Source organism: Symphalangus syndactylus, chromosome 1, assembly GCF_028878055.3.
Source record: "Symphalangus syndactylus isolate Jambi chromosome 1, NHGRI_mSymSyn1-v2.1_pri, whole genome shotgun sequence".
In the NCBI taxonomy this organism is placed as follows: Eukaryota; Metazoa; Chordata; class Mammalia; order Primates; family Hylobatidae; genus Symphalangus; species Symphalangus syndactylus.
Window position 1 is genome coordinate 88,836,600 of NC_072423.2, and position 23,584 is coordinate 88,860,183.

Genomic DNA, 23,584 nt, shown 5'->3' on the forward strand with positions numbered 1-23,584 from the left:
CTGGCACAGAAGAAGCACTCAAACTATGGTATTTCAATGAAAAGTGAGGAATATTTTTCGTGTGGAATTTTTTAAAGGAATGTTTTGCCCTACACCTCTTCAGTAAGGAGATTGTCTGTGAAGTACCACGCGAGGCCTGCTCTGTGCATGGCGAGATCAGCAGAGGCAGAGACCAAGAGAGGCAGAAACCTGGCAGAGCTGCTGAGGATGGTGTAGAAAGAGACTCCCCCATGCTTAGTCATCCCATCACGCCCATTGTCATGTGTAGCCTCCAGTTATACAAAGCTAGAGATGCTCAGCCTCATCCCCATCTGAGATAATTGCATTATTTTGCCCTATTCATCATCACTGAATGGTGAGTCCCAGCAATTCTGTTTTACTCTGATATCAAGAGCACCAGGAAATAACCATTTGTTTGTATTTCACTTGGAAGGTAGGGTCTCACACCAGGTTTGGGGATTTACTGTTCAAGTCCAGATGACCAGTAAAGCAAGTTCCTGGAAGTAACAATATAGCAGTTAAGAGCACAGTCCCTGAATTAAGATTACCTGCATTCAAATCTAGACTTCACTAATTACTAGGTTGTATGACTTGGGGTAAGTTACTTAACCTCTCTGTAATTCAGGTTATCAGCCAAAAGACAGAAACCTGTTATTTTAGCAGAGAGTACTTGCTAGAAAGAGTCATTACCTGTGTCTTAAAGAACTGCAAAGGCATAAAGAAAACACTAAAATAATATAGGGATAGAAACTGCATGAACCAGCCACCACCCCAGACACTACTAACTCCCTAAGCAACCCCTGGCCTTTAGTTTCCCCACCTGTAAAATGCTGAAGTTGGGGGGAAATCCATTCACTTTCATTCTGCTGGCATGATGTGAGATTCTAAGAAACAGGGAGAAAATTCCGTGAGTGGAACCAATAACCAAGTCAAACATCAAGGGGGTCTGTGAACACTGCTCCAAGGAATCTCTCTCTGGATAACCAGACCTTGTGCCCTAGCCTGAGCCCATCATCCCCATTGCTAGAGAAAAAAAATACAGTTAGTCTGTCCAAGGCTGGCAGAGTCCTCTGACATATAAGACGCATTTCCATTTTACTAGCTTCATGGTCTGCTTGGGGTGGGGATGGCGGGGAGATCGTATCCTTGAAGTAGGCGCTAGGACTGTGAGTCACTTGCCTGTTTAGAGCACCAGGACTGTTTGCAAAGGGCTGAGGAGATTCCCATCAGTGGACAAGAGCATGAATTTAGAGTAAACATAGATTACACTTAGAGATCAGAGATCAATCTAGAGATAAATACACTTTTCTCTAAAGGGGATGGGAGAAGATGTCGGACAAGAAATACCAGATTTTCTTAATGGTTCATTTATGTCAGGCTCTATGGTGGGGACTTTTATGTTATTTGACTTAATCCTCATAACAATTCTGAAAAATCTTTTTTCAAATTTTGTTTATGAGAAAACAAACTGGATATTTAACTGATTTTCTCACGAGTTCCTTCTCAGAATCAGAAGAAGTGTGAGAGAAGCCCAAATGACCAAGGTTCTTTGACAATTTGGTCAAAACAGGTCATAGACCCAGAGGAAGGTCTGGATCGTGGAAGTTTTCTTAAGCAAAGACAATGCTAGTTGTGGGTATGAAGATGTTGACTAAGCTGGGTGCAGTGGCTCACGCCTGTAATCCCAGCACTTTGGGAGGCCAAGGCAGGTGGATCACCTGAGATCAGGAGTTCGAGACCAGCTTGACCAACATGGTGAAATCCTGTCTCCTGTAAAAATACAAAAATTAGCTGGGCGTGGTGGTGGGCACCTGTAGTCCCAGCTACTGGGTAGGCTGAGGCAGGAGAATCACTTGAACCTGGGAGGTGGAGGTTACAGCAAGCTGAGATTGCACCATTGCACTCCAGCCTGAGCAACAAGAGCAAAAAACTCCATCTCAAAAAAAAAAAAAAAGATGTTGACCAAATGGCAGATTCTTGCCATGAAGCAAGCCCAGACCTCAGTGCCAAGAGATGTGAATTAGATTCCTGCCTCTTCCACAGACTAGACATGTGACTGGGGGCTGATTCCTTCAGCAATATCACCTCATTTGGAGAAGAACTGGACTAAAATACCCTCCAAGTACTTTATGAGTTATTTAAATCTCCCAGGCTTAGGTTTGTTCCTCTCTTAGGGGACAGCCTTGCCACCCTTTAGGAAATGGCGACTGTATATGGAGCATGTTGTGCTGCCAGCTGCTGCACGTCCCAGAGCCATCTTAAACCCTACCCTTCTGAACAATGGCTAGTCTACAAGAAGCCTTAAAAGGGATGTGAAAGTGGCAACAATGTCCCCTCAACAACAAATACTTCCCTAAATATGAGTTTGTGTGGAGCCTGATGACTCTGCCTCTGACTCCAGTCCACTGGCATCTTTCCCAAGATGTGCCTGGACTTCCCTGAGCATGAGGCCAAAGACGGAGAATGGAAACACCCAAAAGACGTAACAAGGAGACACGGAATTTTCCACAGGTTGCTTTCAGCTTACCAAGAACCTGGAAAGTGAGAGAATAGATTCTCCAAAATTCAAAATTAACATTACTATTATCAATATTTATTAAGTGTCTACTTTTTGTAAACTCTTTGCATTTTTTTCTTTAATTCTCCCAACATCCACAGAGTGGAATTATTATTATCCATCCACCATCTAATAGACAAGAAAACTCAGGCTAAGCAAAACTAGATGACTTACATAATTCTGTGTAGGAGTAGGGAAAATGAATTTTAACTGGGACCGTACAAATCACTAGTCTGCACAAAGGTCTTTTTCTCATATGTCACTTCTATCTTGTGTCATTTTTCCAGACCTCAGTATTTAGAAAGAGGAAGCAGAGGCACTTTTTATATATCAACTGTCTGTAAGCACAGCAAAATTCACATCCTGTGTAATCATAAATACTGCTCTAAGAAAGGGACAGGAAGTCTCAGAGGCTGAGGAGCAGAGCATCAAGATCGTTCTGGCAGGAACAGCCAGTGGGAGGTTCCAGCTGAGCGCTCCCCAGAGGTGAGCTGACCCCCAGCCACAGCACACAGGACCAGGCTGCTGCGAGAACAGGTAGGCACCTTGGTTTAGATCATGGCTTTTGGGGAAGATTGTGTGCTTTTGAAAAGACAGCCGGGGAATTGGATTATCATCCTGTCTCTGATTCTGACCACTTGTGTGAGTTGGAGCGTCAGCTCAGTCCCCTTTTTGGGTCTCAGTTTACTCACCTGTCAAATAAGAAAATTGGGTAAAACCATTCTTAGGTTTCCCTCATGGAGGTGATTTTCCTCAATGTTCTGCATTCTCCTGGTGTGTCACTCAGTCTTACACAGAGCCTACTCTCAACAAATACTATGCAATTAGACTAAATCTTGCATTAGAACCCCATGGTCCTACTCTAATTCTGTAATACAGAAAATTGCTGGGCAGAGCTGTTGACCTCCATGTCATGATTTATCTTCAAAGCACGGATTTTAGAGCTGTCTTGAAAGGTGTGGGTCCCTCCAGTCTATCTCCACAAGGCAAATGTGGAAGGACAAAGTGTCCTCTTAGACTGTGGTGTTTGGAGATGATAGCATCAGTCTGGAGACTTTCGTGAAACATAAAGAATCTTGGTTATCTAGGATTCCTCCTAAAAGTAGCAACGTGTATCAAAATTTAAGTGTCATAGATTTAAATGTAATAAATCCACTTCCATGCGTCATTCTGAGATAATTAAATGCAGGAGGCATCACAAAAGTGCAAAGATGTTCATTATTGCATTGTTCATAGTGGCAAAAAGAAAAAATAGAAACCACCTAAATAGTCATGAATATGTGATTGGTTAAATGAATCTAGAGACCTCCATTTATTTCACCATACCATTTAGCTTTTTTGTTGTAGTAAAATATACTTAAAATAATTGTAGCCTTTTAACCATGTGTGTTTGTTTGTTTGTTTTTTAATTGAGAAAGAGTTTTGCTCAGCCACCCAGGCTAGTGGGCAGTGGCATGATCTCAGCTCACGGCAACCACCATCTTCTGGGTTCAAGCGATTCTCCCATCTCAGCCTCCTAAGTAGCTGGGATTATAGGCACTCACCATCGTGCCCAGCTAATTTTTGTATTTTTCTTAGTAGAGATGGGGTTTTACCATGTTGGCCACACTGGTCTTTAATTCCTGACCTCAGGTGATCTGCCCACCTTAGCCTCCCAAAGTGCTAGGATTACAGGCATGAGCCACTGCACCCAGCCTTAACCATTTTTAGGTGTACAGTTCAGTGGCATTAAGCACATTCACACCATTGTGCAACCATCACCACCACCCAATTCCAGAACTTTCTTGTCTTCCCAAACTGGAACTCCGTGTCCATTAAACAATAGCTTTCCATTCCCCTCTCCCCCCAGCCCCCAGCAACCACCATTCTACTTTCTGTGAATTTGACTCTTCTAGGGGGCCTCACGTTAAGTAGAATCATACAATATTTGTCCTTTTGTGACTGGATTATTTCACTTGCCATATTGTCTTCAAGGTTCATCCATGTTGTGCCATGTATCAGAATCTATCATTTGCTTTTACATTTAGGATTTTTATTATTTCTATTCATTGGTCAAAGATGTCTACAGAATAATGCTGAGTGCAAAAAGAACAGGTATAAAATGGCATGGATAGAATGACTATTTCCGCAGAGTTGTGAATGTCTGTGAACATACATAAAGAGGAGAGAGACAAAGTGACAGATGGGAAGAGAGAATGTAAAGAATATGTGTGTAGGAAACAAGACTGATTGGGTGGCAGTTGAAAGTTAAGGAGCTAATTTGTTTTCTTCTTCAAACTGTATTCCCTTGTAATGGTGGTAGTTTATGCACTCTTTCAAACAGAACAAACAGTTAAGAAATAACAAAGGAAAATAAATGTTCATGGTATCAGATAGGCTGTACCCTGAAAGTATCAATTAAACTTTCGAGAAGTGTCTGTTCATGTCCTTTGCCCACTTTTTGATGGGGCTGTTTGTTTTTTTCTTGTAAATTTGTTTGAGTTCATTGTAGATTCTGGATATTAGCCCTTTGTCAGATGAGTAGGTTGCAAAAATTTTCTCCCATTCTGTAGGTTGACTGTTCACTCTGATGGTTGTTTCTTTTGCTGTGCAGAAGCTCTTTAGTTTAATTAGATCCCATTTGTCAATTTTGGCTTTTGTTGCCATTGCTTTTGGTGTTTTAGACATGAAGTCCTTGCCCACGCCTATGGCCTGAATGGTATTGCCTAGGTTTTCTTGTAGGATTTTAATGGTATTAGGTCTAACATTTAAGTCTTTAATCCATCTTGAATTAATTTTTGTATAAGGTGTAAGGAAGGGATCCAGTTTCAGCTTTCTACATATGGCTAGCCAGTTTTCCCAGCACCATTTATTAAGTAGGGAATCCTTTCCCCATTGCTTGTTTTTGTCAGGTTTGTCAAAGATCAGATAGTTGTAGATATACGGCATCATTTCTGAGGGCTCTGTTCTGTTCCATTGATCTATGTCTCTGTTGTGGTACCAGTACCATGCTGTTTTGGTTACTGTAGCCTTGTAGTATAGTTTGAAGTCAGGTAGCATGATGCCTCCAGCTTTGTTCTTTTGGCTTAGGATTGACTTGGCGATGCGGGCTCTTTTTTGGTTCCATATGAACTTTAAAGTAGTTTTTTCCAATTCTGTGAAGAAAGTCATTGGTAGCTTGATGGGGATGGCATTGAATCTATAAATTACCTTGGGCAGTATGGCCATTTTCACGATATTGATTCTTCCAACTCATGAGCATGGAATGTTCTTCCATTTGTTTGTATCCTCTTTTATTTCACTGAGCAGTGGTTTGTAGTTCTCCTTGAAGAGGTCCTTCATATCCCTTGTAAATTGGATTCCTAGGTATTTTATTCTCTTTGAAGCAATTGTGAATGGGAGTTCACTCATGATTTGGCTCTCTGTTTGTCTGTGATTGGTGTACAAGAATGCTTGTGATTTTTGTACATTGATTTTGTATCCTGAGACTTTGCTGAAGTTGCTAATCAGCTTAAGGAGATTTTGGGCTGAGACAATGGGGTTTTCTAGATATACAATCATGTCATCTGCAAACAGGGACAATTTGACTTCCTCTTTTCCTAATTGAATACCCTTTATTTCCTTCTCCTGCCTGATTGCTCTGGCCAGAACTTCCAGCACTATGTTGAATAGGAGTGGTGAGAGAGGGCATCCCTGTCTTGTGCCAGTTTTCAAAGGGAATGCTTCCAGTTTTTGCCCATTCAGTATGATATTGGCTGTGGGTTTGTCATAGGTAGCTCTTACAATTTTGAGATACGTCCCATCAATACCTAATTTATTGAGAGTTTTTAGCATGAAGGGTTGTTGAATTTTGTCAAAGGCCTTTTCTGCATCTATTGAGATAACCATGTGCTTTTTGTCTTTGGTTCTGTTTATATGCTGGATTACATTTATTGATTTGCATATGTTGAACCAGCCTTGCATCCCAGGGATGAAGCCCACTTGATCATGGTGTATAAGCTTTTTGATGTGCTGCTGGATTCGGTTTGCCAGTATTTTATTGAGGATTTTTGCATCAATGTTCATCAAGGATATTGGTCTGAAATTCTCTTTTTTGGTTATGTCTCTGCCAGGCTTTGGTATCAGGACAATGCTGGCTTCATAAAATGTGTTAGGGAGGATTCCCTCTTTTTCTATCAATTGGAATAGTTTCAGAAGGAATGGTACCAGTTCCTCCTTGTACCTCTGGTAGAATTCGGCTGTGAATCCATCGGGTCCTGGACTGAAGACATTTATGCAGCCAAAAAACACACGAAAAAATGCTCATCATCACTGGCCATCAGAGAAATGCAAATCAAAACCACAGTGAGATACCATCTCACACCAGTTAGAATGGCCATCATTAAAAAGTCAGGAAACAACAGGTGCTGGAGAGGATGTGGAGAAATAGGAACACTTTTACACTGTTGGTGGGACTGTAAACTAGTTCAACCATTGTGGAAGTCAGTGTGGCGATTCCTCAGGGATCTAGAACTAGAAATACCATTTGACCCAGCCATTCCATTACTGGGTATATACCCAAAGGACTATAAATCATGCTGCTATAAAGACACATGCACACGTATGTTTATTGCGGCACTATTCACAATAGCAAAGACTTGGAACCAACCCAAATGTCCAACAACGATAGACTGGATTAAGAAAATGTGGCACATATACACCATGGAATACTATGCAGCCATAAAAAATGATGAGTTCATGTCCTTTGTAGGGACATGGATGAAACTGGAAACCATCATTCTCAGTAAACTATCGCAAGGACAAAAAACCAAACACCGCATGTTCTCACTCATAGGTGGGAATTGAACAATGAGAACTCATGGACACAGGAAGGGGAACATCACACTCCAGGGACTGTTGTGGGGTAGGGGGTGGGGGGAGGGACAGCATTTGGAGATATACCTAATGCTAAATGACGAGTTAATGGGTGCAGCAAAACAACATGGCACATGGATACATATGTAACAAACCTGCACATTGTGCACATGTACCCTAAAACCTAAAGTATAATAAAAAAATAAAAAAAGAAAAAAAAACTTTCGAGTCCTAGCTTCAGGCTGAGAATCAAGCATTTTCTGCAGTCCTTGGGTATGAGATTCGAAAAATAAAGAAAGGAACCCAGAATTCAGGAGGCTGGTGACGAAGGCTAGTAGGAAGGAGTCTAGTTGGTATATTTGGGCTATTGAGCCACACAGAGCAAGGTAAAAGCCAAGTTTCTACAATATGAAAGCAATTTGGGAAATAGGAATCTTCAACCTATATTCCCTAAGATCAGCAATGTCCCTGGGGGAGGATATGGAACTGATGAGTGGCAGCCAGTGCTTCAACAATAGGGGAGGAACAATAGAGAGGATGAGAATCAGGTGTAGCTAGCTGGGCAAGCACAAACCTACAGGGATATAGAAGAGCTCTGGTGTTAGATGGCCTGTGCCCAAATCTTGCCTCCACTACCTGCTAGATAAGCAATCTTGTGCAAGCTATTTCACCTCTCCAAGCCTCATTTTTATTATCTTCAGAGTTCAGCACCCATCTCTGAGAGTGCAGATTAAATGAGACTGTCACAAAGCTCTTAAGAGAATGCCACATTCATAGTACATGCCCAATCAGTGTTAGCAATGATTATCATTTTACCATGAACTACTGTTTGATTCTGAAACCTAGAATTTCTCTAAGCTTGAGACTTGAGACTTTTTCTCCTTCTCTGGCTTTAAAGATGTGCTGGAAGGCTCACCCTGGCTCCACTGCGGGGATTCAGCTTCAACATTTTTCCCCTCACAGGACATGTAACCTTACCCACACTTCTACCCAGATTTCAAAATTCCAAGAAATGAAAATTATCTCCTTAAACAAAGAGAACTTTAGGTTTAATAATTCTTCAGATAAAGTACTTCATGCCCGGACAGCATGAGAAACTAGACTAAGGCACAGATCTACAAGTAGAAATAAAACGGAGGTCCAAACATGGATTGATTATTATGGAACACCTGATAAAACTCAGAGAGTTACAACAAAAGGCACTCACGTATGTCATTCAATCCTCACAAGAGTCCTGCAGGATAGTGTCATTATCCCTATTTTACAGATAAGGAAATTGGGGATGAATGAGGGAAAGTATCCTGTCCACGGCCAGCTCATCAGTATCAGAACTGGGCTTCCAATGAATATTAGATAAAACTGATATATTTTGGGAGTTTATCACATGCCTCCCCCTATGTTGAGTCCATTATATGTGTCATGTTATCTAACCTGTATCACAAACCTATGAAGTGGTGAAAATACCTTGCCCAGGGTGAGTTTAGCAGTAACTGGTGGATATGGGATCTGAACATAGGACTGGACTCCAAGACATATGCTCAGATGTGCAACTAGACGCCTAGGCATTGGACTCCAATCTCAGTGCACTTTTCCATCTCCCTCACTAGGAAGAGATTCTAGGTGTCATTTCCAATTTTTACATGTTATTCACTCCACCCAAGAGAGGCCGGAACCATTCCTAAAGCACCAACACATTGAGGCAAAATGTCAGGCAGCAGAGCTGTAGCACCTTTCAAGGATCACAAGCCTTTAACTAAACTCTGGCCTTCAGTAGGGAGAATGCTGAGCTGAAAACAAATCTGGGCAACATTTCAGGTGCTGAGCCTTGTTGCTGACACCACAGAGGCCCAGCAATGCTGCTGAGTTGCTCCTGGAATCTACAAGGGAACTGGAAATGTTAGGAAGGAAGAAAAGAAGGAAGAGGAAGAGGAGGAGAATTAACATGGCATAGAGAAAAAAATATCACAAGCCACTGAGCCAGATAAGTCTCAATCCAGTCATGTAAACGCAGGCTGTTAATATTTGCTACCATATATTGAACACATTCTAAGTGCCAGGCTAAGTACTTTATGTGACTATTTCATTCAATGGAAGTCACTTGAGCTTATTAGCCCCAGGTTTCTAATGTACAAAATTGATTTAATAACATGTAAGTTACAGGGTTGTTATAAGGATTAGAGCTGCAATGGTCTAATGCTTGGAATTCAGCAGGAGTTAAGTAAATGTTTACATTACTAATTACAAAGCCAATATAAGCAAGGAGGAAGATTCTGGATGGGACAGGCCATCTTGCTATGGGAAAGGAAAGTGGAACAGCATTCGTCCTCAACATTTTTATGAAGATAAAATGAAGACTGGAGTAGAAGACTGATGAGTGCGGGTGTAGCATAAAAGTGTAATCCTGGAAGATGTGGTGGGAGAAGGTAGCACAAGTGAAGCAGAGACACAAGAGATAGGGAAGGGAAGCTGGAAGCAGAGGTCATTGGAGGGAGAGGGAGATGGACACATTCAGGGCTACAAAGCAAGTTCTATGTGATTTGCTCACCTCTCAATTGTGGGACCCCTCAAAATGTGTACAGTACTCTCCCAGTGACATGCTTCTTGACCACAATGGATGAACTGTGCCCAACATGCCCGCTTTCCAATGCTCCACTGATCCCCATGTTTTGTTTCTGAAGGACAACCAGCCTTGGAATAATGGCAAATACCTTCTTAAGTTCCTACAAAGTATGGTCCCTGGGAAGCTTATGTCTGTAAGTCAAACCTTGGGAAGTAACTGAGTTTGATGCCTCTTCCAGCATCATCAGCATCATGCTATTGCAATCCCAAACCATGGGAGTTTTTGACAGCTTTACACCAAAGGGCATCACTATCCCTCAAAGAGAGAAACCTGGACACATGTACCAAAACGAAGATTACCTGCAGAACGGGCTGCCAACAGAAACCACCGTTCTTGGGGTAAGTCCACCTCATTATAAGGGGAATATTGAGAAAACACTTTGTAAATGTATCTAGACTACAGATCTACAGTGGGTCTGGGAAATTCTTTCACCCTTCTCTGGCTGAGTCCAGGCTAATGAGGACATGAAATGGAGCTTTAAGGGAAGACTATATCCTCTGCAGTAGTTTCTAGAAACTAAAACCACTAGATCTTTTTCACTAGCATGCTTCACAATTAACAGGTTAGTCTTTCTTATTTTATTTATTTATATATTTATTTATTTTGAGACGGAATCTCCCTTTGTCACCCAGGGTGGAGTGCAGTGGCATGATCACAGCTCACTGCAACCTCCACCTCCTGGGTTCAAGTGATTCTTCTGCCTCAGCCTCCCGAGTATCTGGGACTATGGGTGCATGCCACCATGCCCAGCTAATTTTTGTATTCTTAGTAGAGATGGGGTTTCACCATATTGGCCAGGCTCGTCTTGAACTCCTGACCTTGTGATCCACCCGCCTTGGCCTCCCAAAGTGCTGGCATTACAGGCATAAGCCACCGTGCCCAGCCACAAATTAATCTTTCTTATTTTGTCATTAGTACAGTAAAAATTTTCTATTTAACCATATGGATTTTACTCAATATGATTAAATTAACTTTGAGCTCATTTTTCAAATATTTTGAGATGAGATGATCAAGACTAATCTCATGACCCATTTTTTCCCCATTCATATGAGTAACTATAAGACATCCAACTGTCCCAGATCATCATCCCTCATATCCAGAACTTTAATCTCCATGTGGTTTTGAATACCCTCTTATAATACCCAGGTCCAATTTGCTGCCTATTTAGATGGATCTCCCTGCCCTGTTTCTTTACAATCTATTCTTAGTACAGCAGGTAGGGTAACCTTTTAAAAATGAAAGTTAGATAATGTATTCTGTTGGCTCAAAATTATCCAGTGGGATTCCTTTTTTGCTCAAAATGAAAAGCAAAGTTGGTAAAACACAGCCTAAAAATCCCTACGTAGTTTGCACCATGCCTCCAGTACTTCACAAGCCTCATGTCCTACTACTTTGCTCTTAACTCTATTGGGCCTTGCATGGAACTTGTCTGTACCTTTACAGACAAGACATAGTACACATATAAGCTCTCCAATGGTAGTGATTTTCATTTGCTTCATTCCCTCGTGCGTGGCACACAACATACCTGTTGTGGTATTCAATAACTGTTGATGATATGAATGGTTGACTTTTTTTATTTCTCCTATGTTTGCATCATCTTTCAATTGCACGTGCATTAAACTATGAGCAAAAGCATGGGCTTTAGAGCAAGCTAACAGCTAAACTTCAGTTCTTCCACTTGCGAAATAATTATTATTAAAATCCAATGATGAACAAAATAAGATGAATTACAGCAGAAGAGATGACCTGTCTATCTAATTTCAACTGAAAAAGCTCTTCATTAACACTCCTGTGAAAAGTTTGCTCTCTATTTCCACCTCACTGGACAACTTTTTTATCTACTTTTCAAGAAAATAAATTTAAAAACTGTCAAGTATGTTTTTCAAAAAATGTTAAAATGTGTGTATGATCACTTTCCGATTTGCTAGTTTAATAATCCTATCAGAAAAGAAGAGGTTAGCTATATATGACTTCCTCTAGAAGCATATTGATTGGCTCCTTGTAACATTTTTCCTCTTTAATATAACAAATTATAATGTACTTTATACTCCTTATACCTTACAATGTGCATTCAAATAATCACTTTTATCTGTTTGAAGTACAGTCTAGATTTCCTGTCTTCTCTCTTGTAGACTGTCCAGATCCTGTGTTGCCTGATGATTTCAAGTCTGGGGGCCATCTTGGTTTTTGCTCCCTACCCCTCCCACTTCAATCCAGCAATTTCCACCACTTTGATGTCTGGGTACCCATTTTTAGGAGCTCTGTGTGTGAGTAGAATGGGGACTCTAAGAGGGGACATGCTTTATAAATGCTAACCAGGTGCATAGTCGTGGAGTGACTCCAAGAGGCCAGGAGGCAAAAGAAGGCGAGGCCTCGACTTTCCTTCTATCATTGCCCCACATCACATTTCCCCTATTCAAGAAGAGCAGCAGAGAGACTTAATCTGTCTTCCTGCAGAGCAGGGGGCAAGAGGGAATGGTAATACAACGAGTATACCAGCACAGAATTTCTTACCTGGCATTACAGCATACCTCTAGAAAAGTGGATGCTTTTCCATATCCCTCTTTGAGGCTTCGATGAGGCCATTGGATTCCCTCCATTGTAAGAATAAGTAACTTTTCAGGTAGAGAGTGAGAAGGCCATTTTTAAACAATAAAACGAGTACCACTGGTTGATGCCACAGGTTTGCAGAGATTTGGATTAACAAGGGTAAGATTCATGGGAGGAAGGGACATGCTTGCTGTGTGTCCAGAGGTAACCCTGAGCACTTGAGAAACTCTCTTTGCTGCCTTCCACCTAATGGCTCATGAAAAAGGGCCCAGTAGATCTGTTTTTCAGAGAGTGGCCAGGGAAGACTCACACTTCCCACAAAGGGTTATTTTTTCTCCACGTAGCATTTTGTACAAAGGATAAAAAGCAAATATTCTGGGCAGATGAACTGTACTAAGGTACCACTTCTGTGTGGATACAGTCCCTGTGTGACCACAAACTGTGCAGTCATGTAAGGAGGCCCTGCTCCTGCCCTAGAGCACAATTTGTCCTTGACTTCTCCTACAACCAGTGGTTGTGGGCCCCACATCTCCTTAGAGAAGCTAGCATTAGCTCATACTGGACCCTCTTTGCCTGTGATTATTCAATATCCAAGCCACACACTTAAGCAAATTTTCAGCTTCTCAGAATACCCTTCCTCTGCCAGCTGGATCTTTAATACCACTGAGATTAAATACTGATTTCTGGGGCTTTATGATAAAGACTTCATGTCTGAGCCTGCTCTTCCCACTTTCCTCAACTCCCATTCTGACTCAAGCAACACACACCAATAACTTCCAGTCCACGTGTTTCTGCACCTTGTCCCATCAGAGCCTCTTTCCTGAGTGCTTCTGTTGGCTGTTCCAATCTCTCTGTCCATTCAAGTCATTGGTCCATCTCAACCTCCTCTCTTTCAACTCTGTAATTTAGTAACACTCTTCTCCTTCCCATGTACACCTTTTCTCCAGGCCTTCTCGGTTCCTAGCGATTTCCACTAAAACAAATCCAACCCCTCTGTTCATCTGCATGTCATTCAAAGTCAATATAGACATTCTTATATCAGGTGGGAATTAGGCCTCTCTAGCAATATACATCCACATGATTTCTGCAATATTCTCTCCCTAAAAGTTTTCCAACATCACTTTTTTTTTTTGGTTTGGAAATGATATGTAATTTTTATTTTTTTATTATTATACTCTAAGTTTTAGGGTACATGTGCACAACATGCAGGTTTGTTACATATGCATACATGTGCCATGTCGGTGTGCTGCACCCAGTAACTCGTCATTTAACATTAGGTATATCTCCTAATGCTGTCCCTCCCCCCTCCCCCCATCCCACAACAGGCCCTGGTGTGTGATGTTCCCCTTCCTGTGTCCATGTGGTCTCATTGTTCAATTCCCACCTATGAGTGAGAACATCACTTTTTGACTGAGTGATTGACAGTGACGTGGTGGGCACATTTCCACAAGACAACTGAACTGATCCATTTTTCTCTTTTCTGAGCAGTTTGGCATTACTGGATCCCTCTCAATTATCTCTGGAAAACAATCAACTAAGCCCTTTGTAAGTATAAGGACCATCAAATCTCAGCTGGTTGGAATTGAAGGAACGTCAGAGTTAATTCTTCCAGTTTAAAAATCCCTATTTTACAATTTAGGGAGATAAAACTTAGAACAGGCTAGGAAGCCCAGATTTTCCTGGCTGTCCCATTGATAGAACCAAGAGTAGAGCCCAAATTTCTTGCCTTCTAGATCAGTGCTCTTTCTTCTACAAAATGGTGCTCCTGGATTCTATTCCAAGCTTGGAGAAGGTTTACCTCAGTTATTTAAAAAGTGTACATTTTTAAATGTACCATGGACTCTTTACAGCTTGTAACCTTGACCTTGAATAAGGTAGCCACGCATCCCAGAGAGAGCCTACAGATCCTTTTTTCTATAAAACCTGCCTCCTGGGGTTCTTTTTGATGCCAAATGTCCCCATTCATAGAGTTGGGACTTCACACAAATTCTAGCCCTTCAGTGTCAGAGTGACCAATTGTCTTGGTTTTCCCAGGACTGTCTCAGTTTTAACCCAGAAAGCCTATATCCTGGGAAACCCCTTACTTCCCAGGCAAACCAGGATAACTGGTTTACCCTACTCTGTGACCATGGTAACAAGTTGAAAGAAGTCCATGATGTATTTTCAAATTTCTACTATTTAAGCAACTGAAATAAACCTCATTCAGTCAAATATCACGTGGAGAGGCATTCATTCCTCTGTCAGAAGAGGGTGTTGCCATCTTTTTCCAGGCTGGAGGAGATTATTTCCATCCAAAGACCCATGCTTGATAATTGGATGTTCGAAAAAAAAAATCAGTTTAAAGTAAGGTGGGAGAAAATAAGGGTGATGGAGTAGAGGTGAGGGGGATGTCTGCACTATCAGCACTGATTGCAGCACCAAACTCAAAGACAATACCACTCATGCCACTGCCAACATCCCCCTGGCTTCCTCAACAACTTTAGAATTATTATATTGCCCTGAGTGCTTCTAGAATATGACCTTTGGTCCCTCCCTAGAAACCCAATGTATGTCTTCTTACTTAAAGGAGCAGCTTCAGAGAAAAGACAGAAGCAAACTGAAGAAGTTGGAATACCTACCTACAGGTGGATCAGGCCTATGAGAACCACATTCACCACACCATTTCCCAACTCCTCTTCTACATTTTAGGAGAAAGGATTCTCCTGTAGCATGAAGATTCACTAGCAAAGACACTGATGTGCCAGGCTCTGTGTGAGGTTTCCAGCACATGCTCCTCTCTGTTTAAGCATCATTGGAAGACCATGTATGTTGGGAAGGATGGTTGTCCTGCCCTTTTCTACTCCTGCTCTATAGCAACACGGATTCATGTGCTGAGTCTTTGAAGGAAAAGTAGTCCCAGTGGGCAGTATCTTTGCCCAAAGCTACCATATGAGCAATGGAGCCCACATGTTGTTCTTTGTCCCACTTGTGGAGCCCACATTGTTGTCAAGTCCAAGCATAGATTTCCCTTTCTGTGTATTCAGTGCATTTGGGAAGCCACTTCTGAGATCAGAAGATTCATCTTCCACATTTTATAAAAGAGATAACTTAAGCCCAGAGTAAGAAGGACTTGCTCAAGCACACAGAAGGATCAGTGACAGATGGGTCAGTGACAGATGGGTCAGTGACAGAGCTAGGATAGGAGGAGAGGTTTTCAGATTCTAAGTCCAGAACTATGACTCCAACCAGTGAATGCTGTGAACTCTTCAAAACCCTCTTCCATAATCCTGGGTTCTAGACTGCAGCTTCAATCATCAGGAGCATATACCAGCCTCATGCACCATCCATGTGTCCTCATCTGTGCCTAGCCAGGCCCTGGATCTTCTTGAGTCAGGATGTGGCTTTTCCCTAAATCACCTCTGTGGGTGTGTGGCAGGCAAGAGAGAAAGTCTGCTATGGAGAGAAGCAAAGGCTTTATAGCTGCTTCCTCCCTTTCTCCCTCCAAGGTTTGTGAGAAAAGTGGCTAGAGACTGATAATATTTCTGTTTGTGAATGGGTGGAGAGAGAAGCACAAGGTCTAAGCCCATGTGCCTCTGCCTCATGCCCTGTCACTTAGGAAAATCGAAGGCATACGCTTGTCATATTGAACAAATATTGATTGTCAATTCAAGATCAATTGCTTGTCAATTGAAAGTCTATTTTATGTTCCCATAGACCTATAGATAGGTTTTCCAACTTTTCCAGTTTGCCTCCACCTTTTCTCTGAAGCTGCTCTTTTATGTAAATCAAAATCATGGATTCAGTTTACCAGAGGGGACCAAAGTCCATATTCTAGAAGCCCTTAAGGCAACAGAATGATTCTAACGCTATTGAGGAAGTCATGGGAGATGTTGGCAGTGACCTGAGCAGCACTGTCTCTATCTTGAGTGCCATAGAGAGTCAAGGGGCAAGAACCCCTCTTCCTAAGGAGGAATTATCCATGCATTTTCTTATTCAATAAGCATTTACTAATTATATCACATGATTAACTAAATAGTGACAAGAGATACAAAGATGAATAAAACACAGTTTGTGCCCACACAAGGAAACAGGAAGGAAACAGACCCAAGGAAGCACCATTGCAGTACAATGGACAGAGGACTAATAGTGTCACGTGCTGATTCTGTGATGAGAACCCAATGCAGAGTTTCTCTTCCAGGACCTGAGCAGCTTGACCTCAAATGCAGTGAGTTCTGTTACTGCAGGGGCAGGCCTCTTCCTCCTTGCTGACAGCATGGTAGCCCTGAGGACTGCCTCTCAACATTGTGGCTCAGAAATGGATTATCTATCCTCATTGCCTTATTCGGAGTACTATTATCCAATATATGAAATCAAAGATTGTCTCCTGGCCAATGTCAGTTTAACAGTGAGTAGTTTCAGATTGAATATCCTGTCATGTGAAATCTCTGTGTCTCCCCTTTGCATAATCTCTGCTTTTCTGGCAGTCTCTGGTCGGTCGGTCCGAATGCCTGGAGACAGACAGAAATAAACAAAAACTTGTGGTTGGAAGGGGCCTGTCTGCTGACCGCATGGTGTGGGGGATGTACTATAGAAAGTCAAAGGAGGAAATCAAGAAGGACAGTAGGGAGTCTATCCCCTGGTCTTTCTTATCAGAAACACTCCAACCTCAATGGGTTTAACTCTTAAAGTACAACCTTTGTTGTACTCATCACAGGCAGAAATATTCTTCCTACTCATCACAGGCAGAAATTTTCTTCATTTGAATTATATTTTAATTTGGGATTATCTCTTTTGGGTTCTTTTCCAGGGGTTGGATGCCCCTACCCCTTAAAGATGCTTGTCTTCTGATCATCAGTGAATTGAGGACTAGCAGAGGCTGTTATGGTGTTTAAGTTAATCTTCAAATGCGAGCCTGTATGCTACATTATGTTAGGCAGAAAACTCGAACCTTAAGTCCAAATACATAGTTATTTTGTACTTTGGTCTAACAGGGCTGACAGAGAGTGGTGGGAAGGGAGACAGCCTATCATGGATTTGACTTCTAGAAAAAATGTTGACCTCTCTGGGCAGCATTTTCTTGGCACCTTTCTCCCAAACTTGATGATCACTACCTGTTCGTGGTGACAAGCCTTGCTTATTCAATCCTATAAATATAGTATCATGGTGTTAAAACCATAAACCAGTGGCCTTTTAAGAAGAAAGACTTCTTCCTCTATGAATCCTCCTAGTTAGAGCACAGGGAACCCAAGGTAGTATTTCTTATTCCCTTGGACCCATCTATCTCACAAATCTCAGAAAATGTGTGCAAGCTTTTGCACTCCTGTGGGTCTGCTCATGTGACCCAGAGATTGTCAAAAGCAACCCCTTTGGTTCAGGAGCTTGAGGAAGTGGAAAAGCACAGAGACCCGTCTGGAGGAAACCCAGTACATAGTGTCATCCTGGTGCAGGACAGACATCTGGTAAAGCAGTGGGGGTGGGAGAGGCATATTGGGGGTTTAATTTAAAGAAAATGAATTTCATTACCTCAAACTGCCTCCCATTCTGAGACAACTGGAGTCCAAAAGAACTTCCTACGATATCAGAGTAGTTGCAACATAGCAACCTAAGCAGACTCCAAAGGCCTACTCTTTGTTAATTAACACAGCAATTACCTGAACAAAAGTAACGAAATTTTAAAAATTAAAAAATATATTGCCAAGGTTAGAAGAAGAAAGGAAGGGAAGGCAGAAGGAAAAACAAATCAAGGAAGAAAGATGTCTTAGTTTCCAGAAGCTAAGAAGGATCCTAAAGCCAAATCATCATACAAGAGCTGAGGCCAAAAAAACAAGGAAGTCTGAATAGGAATATTGGTGTTAGAGGCTAGGATCACACGGTTTTAACATCCATGACAAGATTTGGCATTGGGCAGAGCCATAAAGCTCATATTGAGTACCCTGCAAAAATATTGAAAGCTGAGACTGAATATTTACTCAATTTGTGAAAATAATATAAAGAAAATTCTGCCCAACATCCCAAGAAGTTTCAAGAAAATCTTCCATCAGCTCACTAAGCTCTGTGCAAGTGTGCCATCTGAATTCATAATTACATAAAATAGGGGAACCTCAAATAAAGGGATTAAGTTAAAAACTGCTACAAGATATGTGAAACTTCTAAGGTTCTAGCAGAATCAAATCTAAAACTACTATCTAAGAAGATGTCCATAAACCCAACTTATAAGATGCCTTCCTATTAAAGAACCCTACCACCACCACTGTCTACACACTTAAGTTATCTAATAACCAAAATATTATGAGAAACATAACAACAGCACAAAAAAATGAGTAGCAGCAGCAAATGGGGAAACATGAAAGTCAGAAGCTCAAGAATTGGAGATAACATAATAATTTGAAGAAGGCTATTATGAAAATACATTTTAAATCATTAAAGATGTTTAAAAAGTAATAGAAACCAGGCCAGGTATGGTGGCTCACACCTGTAATCCCAGCACATTGGGAGTCTGAGGCGGGTGGATCACCTGAGGCCAGGACTTTGAGACCAGCCTGGCCAACATGGTGAAACGCCGTCTCTACTAAAAATACAAAAATCAGCCAGGGATGGTGGTGCATGCCTGTAATCCTAGCTACCTGGGAGGCTGTGGCAGGGGAATAGCTTGGACTGGGGAGGCAGAGGTTGCAGTGAGCTGAGATCACACCATTGTACTCCAGACTGGGTGACAGAATGAGACCCTGTCTAAAAAAAAAAAAAAAAAAAAAAAAAAAAACCAAAATTAAAAAAAAAGGACAGTAAAGAAAAAAAAAGATATGTGCATTTGAGAAAAAAATTAAATCACATAATTGGAAATGAAAATTTTCTTTGAAATTAAAAACTGAGCAGATCAGTTAAACAGCAGATTCAATATATTCAAGGAAACAAAGAGTGAAATGGAATTTAGATTTGATTAAATCACACAGAACACAACACATTATGTGTGTTTGGAAAAGATGGATGAAAGCCTAAAAGGCATGATGGATGCAGGGAAGTGGAGAGGTTCAATACATATCTAATAGGAGTCCCAATAAGAGATTATAAAAGAGTGTATGCAAAAGTAAATAACTAGAAATTTTTTAGAATTTAATAAAAACACGAGATTTCAGATTGAAGGAATGCACTGAGACCACTGCAGGATACACAGAATCAAATACGCACCTAGAAATATCATCATGACAATAGAAACACCATAGTCAAAAAGAAAATAATAAAAGCAACCAGAGATAAGTGGCAGATTACTCTCATCTATCATTAGGTGGGATACCAAAGTTCTGAGATGATGCAGTTGCTGCTTATTTCCCTTCATCTATTAAGAAGTCTGAAAGAGAAAGCAGAAAAGAGGATTAAGCAATTTTCCCTGTCCCCTTTTCTCTGCATTGCTGGAGCCTCATCACCCTGTCTCCTCTTAGTTAGGCACAAGGGCTAGCTTGTGTTGGGTACCAGCCATTCATGTCCTGATTTGCAGGGTGTCCTAGTGGTGATGCTCGTCTTCACTGTGCTGGAGCTCTTATTAGCTGCATACAGTTCTGTCTTTTGGTGGAAACAGCTCTACTCCAACAACCCTGGGGTGAGTATGCTGACATGTCACATGATACCTGCTGTGTCTCAGGTCCAGGCTACAATAATCCAGGCTCAAAAAGTGGCAAAAAGAACAATCAATTATTGTTCATGAGGTGCATGTGGAAGGCCACTTTTATAATAAAAAAAATGAGTTTAAAACTGAAACCCCATCTCTACTAAAAATACAAAAAACTAGCCGGGTGCAGTGGCACACGCCTGTAGTCCCAGCTAGTTGGGAGGCTGAGGCAGGAGAATTGCTTGAACCCAAGAGGTGGAGGTTGCAGTGAGCTGCAACTGCACTGCAGCCTGGGTGACAGAGTGAGACTCAGTCTCAAAAAAAAAAAAAACAAAAAACAGTTTATATAAATGGGCTCCTTCCGGAGGACACTCTGGTCATCTGGGATCAGCTGGTGTCTACTGGGAAGCAGACCAGTTAGAGAATTGCTTAATATGAAGCTAGTTGGCTTTAGAAATCACATAGCCCAACCCCTCATGAAAGAACCAAGGCTTGGATAAAATTACATAGAAAATGAATGATACAGACTATTGGGCTGAGAATGAGAACGTGTATCCCATCACTTTTATCAGGAACACAGCCACCTGCCTCCTGAGAGAGTCTCCCTAGCCAAGTTTCCTTGTTAATGTGATGAGACTTTACTAGAATGTCTCTGTCCTGTTTATGCTTCCTTGTGCTCTTCCTTATATCACCTTAGCTCTTGATGTCACAATTTTAAAATATTTTCATTTCCCCTAAAGGCTACAACAACAAAAGAAATGTTTATAGAATTTGGATGAATTATGATTTAACTATGATCCTATTTAAAATAGTAAAATAATTAGTAGACTGGAGAATGGCATTATTTTTAATTAATATTGCTGCAATTACATATTATGGCAAAGTTGGAAGAACTAGTACTACACAAAACTTGGGGAAAAGGTATTATGAGTTATTTTTTTCATCTCCAAAATCAAAGTTTAAAAATTCTAACCAATTATGTATTTTCTAGAGTTCATTTTCCTTGACCCAGTCACAAGATCATATTCAACAGGTCAAAAAGAGTTCTTCACAGTCTTGGATATAAGTAACTCTTGGCCTCAGAGGAAGGAAAAGCAACCCAACACTCATGGTCAAGTGTGATTAGACTTTCCTGAAATCTCTGCCATTTTAGATACTGTGAAATAAATTAAAAAAAAAAAAAACTTTTGTTTTGTATTTGTTTACTATGAGTCGTCATTTAATTTCTCTTGAAAATAATTTCCTCAAAGCCCAAGTCAGTAAAATATTATCAGCCAGTCTTCCAAGATGGTCATAAACTTTATAAACTGCTTTGGGTAAACTGAGCAGAAGGTGATACACAGAAGGGAAAATGTGCACTCATGCTAGTGTGAATTTGGTAAGTCGTGTGACTCTGCAGGCTGTTTCTGTATTATTTTCACACTCATATTGCTTAAATATTACATATTAGGGATTGTAAGAAAACTTTAATTAAAAATTAAAGACTATATATAATTAAACTACTCTGCCCTGGACACTCTCTGAGAAACAGATCTACTGGGCCCTTTTTCATGAGCCATTAGGTGGAAGGCAGCAAAGAGATCTTCTCAAGTGCTCAGGATTACCTCTGAACACACAGCAAGCATGTCCCTGCCTCCCATGAATCTTACCGTGTAAACCCAAATCTCTGCAATCCTGTGGCACCAACCAGTGGTGCTCGTTCTATTGTTTAAAAACGGCCTTCTTGGCTGGGCGCGGTGGCTCACGCCTGTAATCCCAGCACTTTGGGAGGCCGAGGTGGGTGGATCACCCGAGGTCAGGAGTTTGAGACCAGCCTGGCCAACAAGGTGAAACCCCATCTCTACTAAAAATACAAAAACTCAGCCAGGCATGGTGGTGTGCACCTGTAGTTCCAGCTACTTGGGAGGCTGAGGCAGAAGAATCACTTGAAACCGGGAGGGGGAGGTTGCAGTGAGTGGAGACTGCACCATTGCACTCCAGCCTGGCCTACAAGAACAAAACTCCATCTCAAAATAAATAAAATAAATAAAAATAAAAATAGACCATATATAGTCTTTGAATCCATTTATTTTAAATAAATGAATAGAATAAAATAAAATAAAAAAGAATATTTAGTCGTTGGCACATAAACTATGTTCCCTTCTGTCATTTCAGGGTAGGAATCAATGAAGACATCTTAGTCTTAACAAGTTACAGATAATCTCTGACTGGCATGTTTTCTGCTTCTAGCTTGGAGCCAAATGTTGCTCACACTGAAAAGAATAATGTCTATTTGGGTATTAGCTCTATTTTGATCTATAGCACAGTTTTGTAATTCAGATAATCATCCCTGCACTTTGTACCACATGGGCATATTCCTTCTTCCCAGTCATTGCTGCAATTATCTTGTCTGTTCTTTGTGTAATATGTTCTGTGTGAGCCTCTGCATGAAACTCAATTTCTTGGGCAATTATGGAAATTCCAGTGTGGCTGCAGTTTAACTTTGCACTCTCTATGCATATGAGGTTTCCTAAATAAATGAAGAGTAGCATAGTTTAAAAAATATATATCTTATAACTTTCTACAACAAAGAATTATTGAGTCCAAATGCCATCAGTGCTAATTTTGAGATACCCTGCTCTCCATGGTCGCTACAAACCAGGAAATACTCAAGTTATTATGTGTATACATTGGTTTTAGTTTTATGAAACAATTTACCTTCATGATCTCATAGTTAAAATTGTAACAAATTTAGAAATTCAAAGGATCAATATGGGAAGCAAAATTTCTAAAGGCAGTTTCTGTTGTTTTAATTAGTATTTTTGTAGTTCAAACCAGGAAGGATTTGACTATCATTAGTTTTGCTTAACTTTATGAAGCTAAAATATTCTCTATTATAAAAGGGCAACTCCATCTGGTCCTATAGCATCTTTACTACTGATTTTTTTTTTATTTAATTTGAAAATGCAAAGAATTGTTAAATGTTCTTAAATGTTCTCACTACAAAAAAAGAAAAGAGATAATTATGTGAGGTGATGGATATGTTAATTAGCTGGATTGTGGTAATCATTTTGGAATGTATATGTATATCAAAACATGTGGTACACCCTAAATATATATAATTTTTATTTGTCAAATATACCTCAATAAAGATGGAAAAAAATTGAAATTCAAAGTTATCTACTGATTTTTATAATACAGAGGAATATGGTTAAACAGTAAGTTAGAAAATTCATCAAGTAAAAGCGAGAAACTCCTTTCAAAGGAGGGCAGAAGCGTGGTTGAGTTTAAAAAACATAGATTTTGGAGACAGGTCAAGTTGAGTTTGCCCCTTCCCCTGTCCCGTATGTCTTTGGGTGACATAACCTTGCTGTTCCTCAGTTTCAGCATTGTAGAACTGTTAAAAGAATAAATGTTAGTGCATGTCAACACAAACAAAACACCTTCTACACAGTTCCCAGAA

General features: G+C 40.7%; 1 protein-coding gene across 3 annotated transcripts; it reads left to right on the forward strand.

The window, feature by feature from the left end:
* The first annotated feature begins 2,954 nt into the window (after positions 1-2,954).
* MS4A7 (membrane spanning 4-domains A7) lies at positions 2,955-23,290 on the forward strand. Of its 3 annotated transcripts, none has more exons than XM_063631190.1 (7): positions 2,955-3,094; positions 10,189-10,348; positions 12,143-12,277; positions 14,049-14,105; positions 16,738-16,944; positions 20,032-20,133; positions 22,297-23,290. In XM_063631190.1, exons 2-7 carry the CDS (start codon positions 10,202-10,204, stop codon positions 22,309-22,311), a joined length of 663 nt encoding a protein of 220 aa, XP_063487260.1. In that variant the 5' UTR covers positions 2,955-3,094; positions 10,189-10,201; the 3' UTR covers positions 22,312-23,290. The 3 variants fall into 3 exon arrangements, with proteins under 3 accessions (XP_063487260.1, XP_055130613.1, XP_055130775.1); XM_055274638.1 differs by having other exon boundaries at positions 2,959-3,094; positions 21,134-23,290; XM_055274800.1 differs by lacking the exon at positions 12,143-12,277 and having other exon boundaries at positions 2,959-3,094; positions 21,134-23,290.
* Positions 23,291-23,584: the final 294 nt, after the last annotated feature.

What these genes read in the sequence shown, in the direction of transcription:
- MS4A7 (XM_055274638.1), top strand. Translation starts at nt 10,202, where the DNA reads ATGCTATTGCAATCCCAAACCATGGGAGTTTTTGACAGCTTTACACCA. An exon ending in CATTTTTAGGAGCTCTGTGT is followed by an intron (nt 12,278 to 14,048) that starts GTGAGTAGAATG and finishes TTTTCTGAGCAG; the next exon opens with TTTGGCATTACTGGATCCCT. An exon ending in TCTACTCCAACAACCCTGGG is followed by an intron (nt 20,134 to 21,133) that starts GTGAGTATGCTG and finishes TGTATTTTCTAG; the next exon opens with AGTTCATTTTCCTTGACCCA.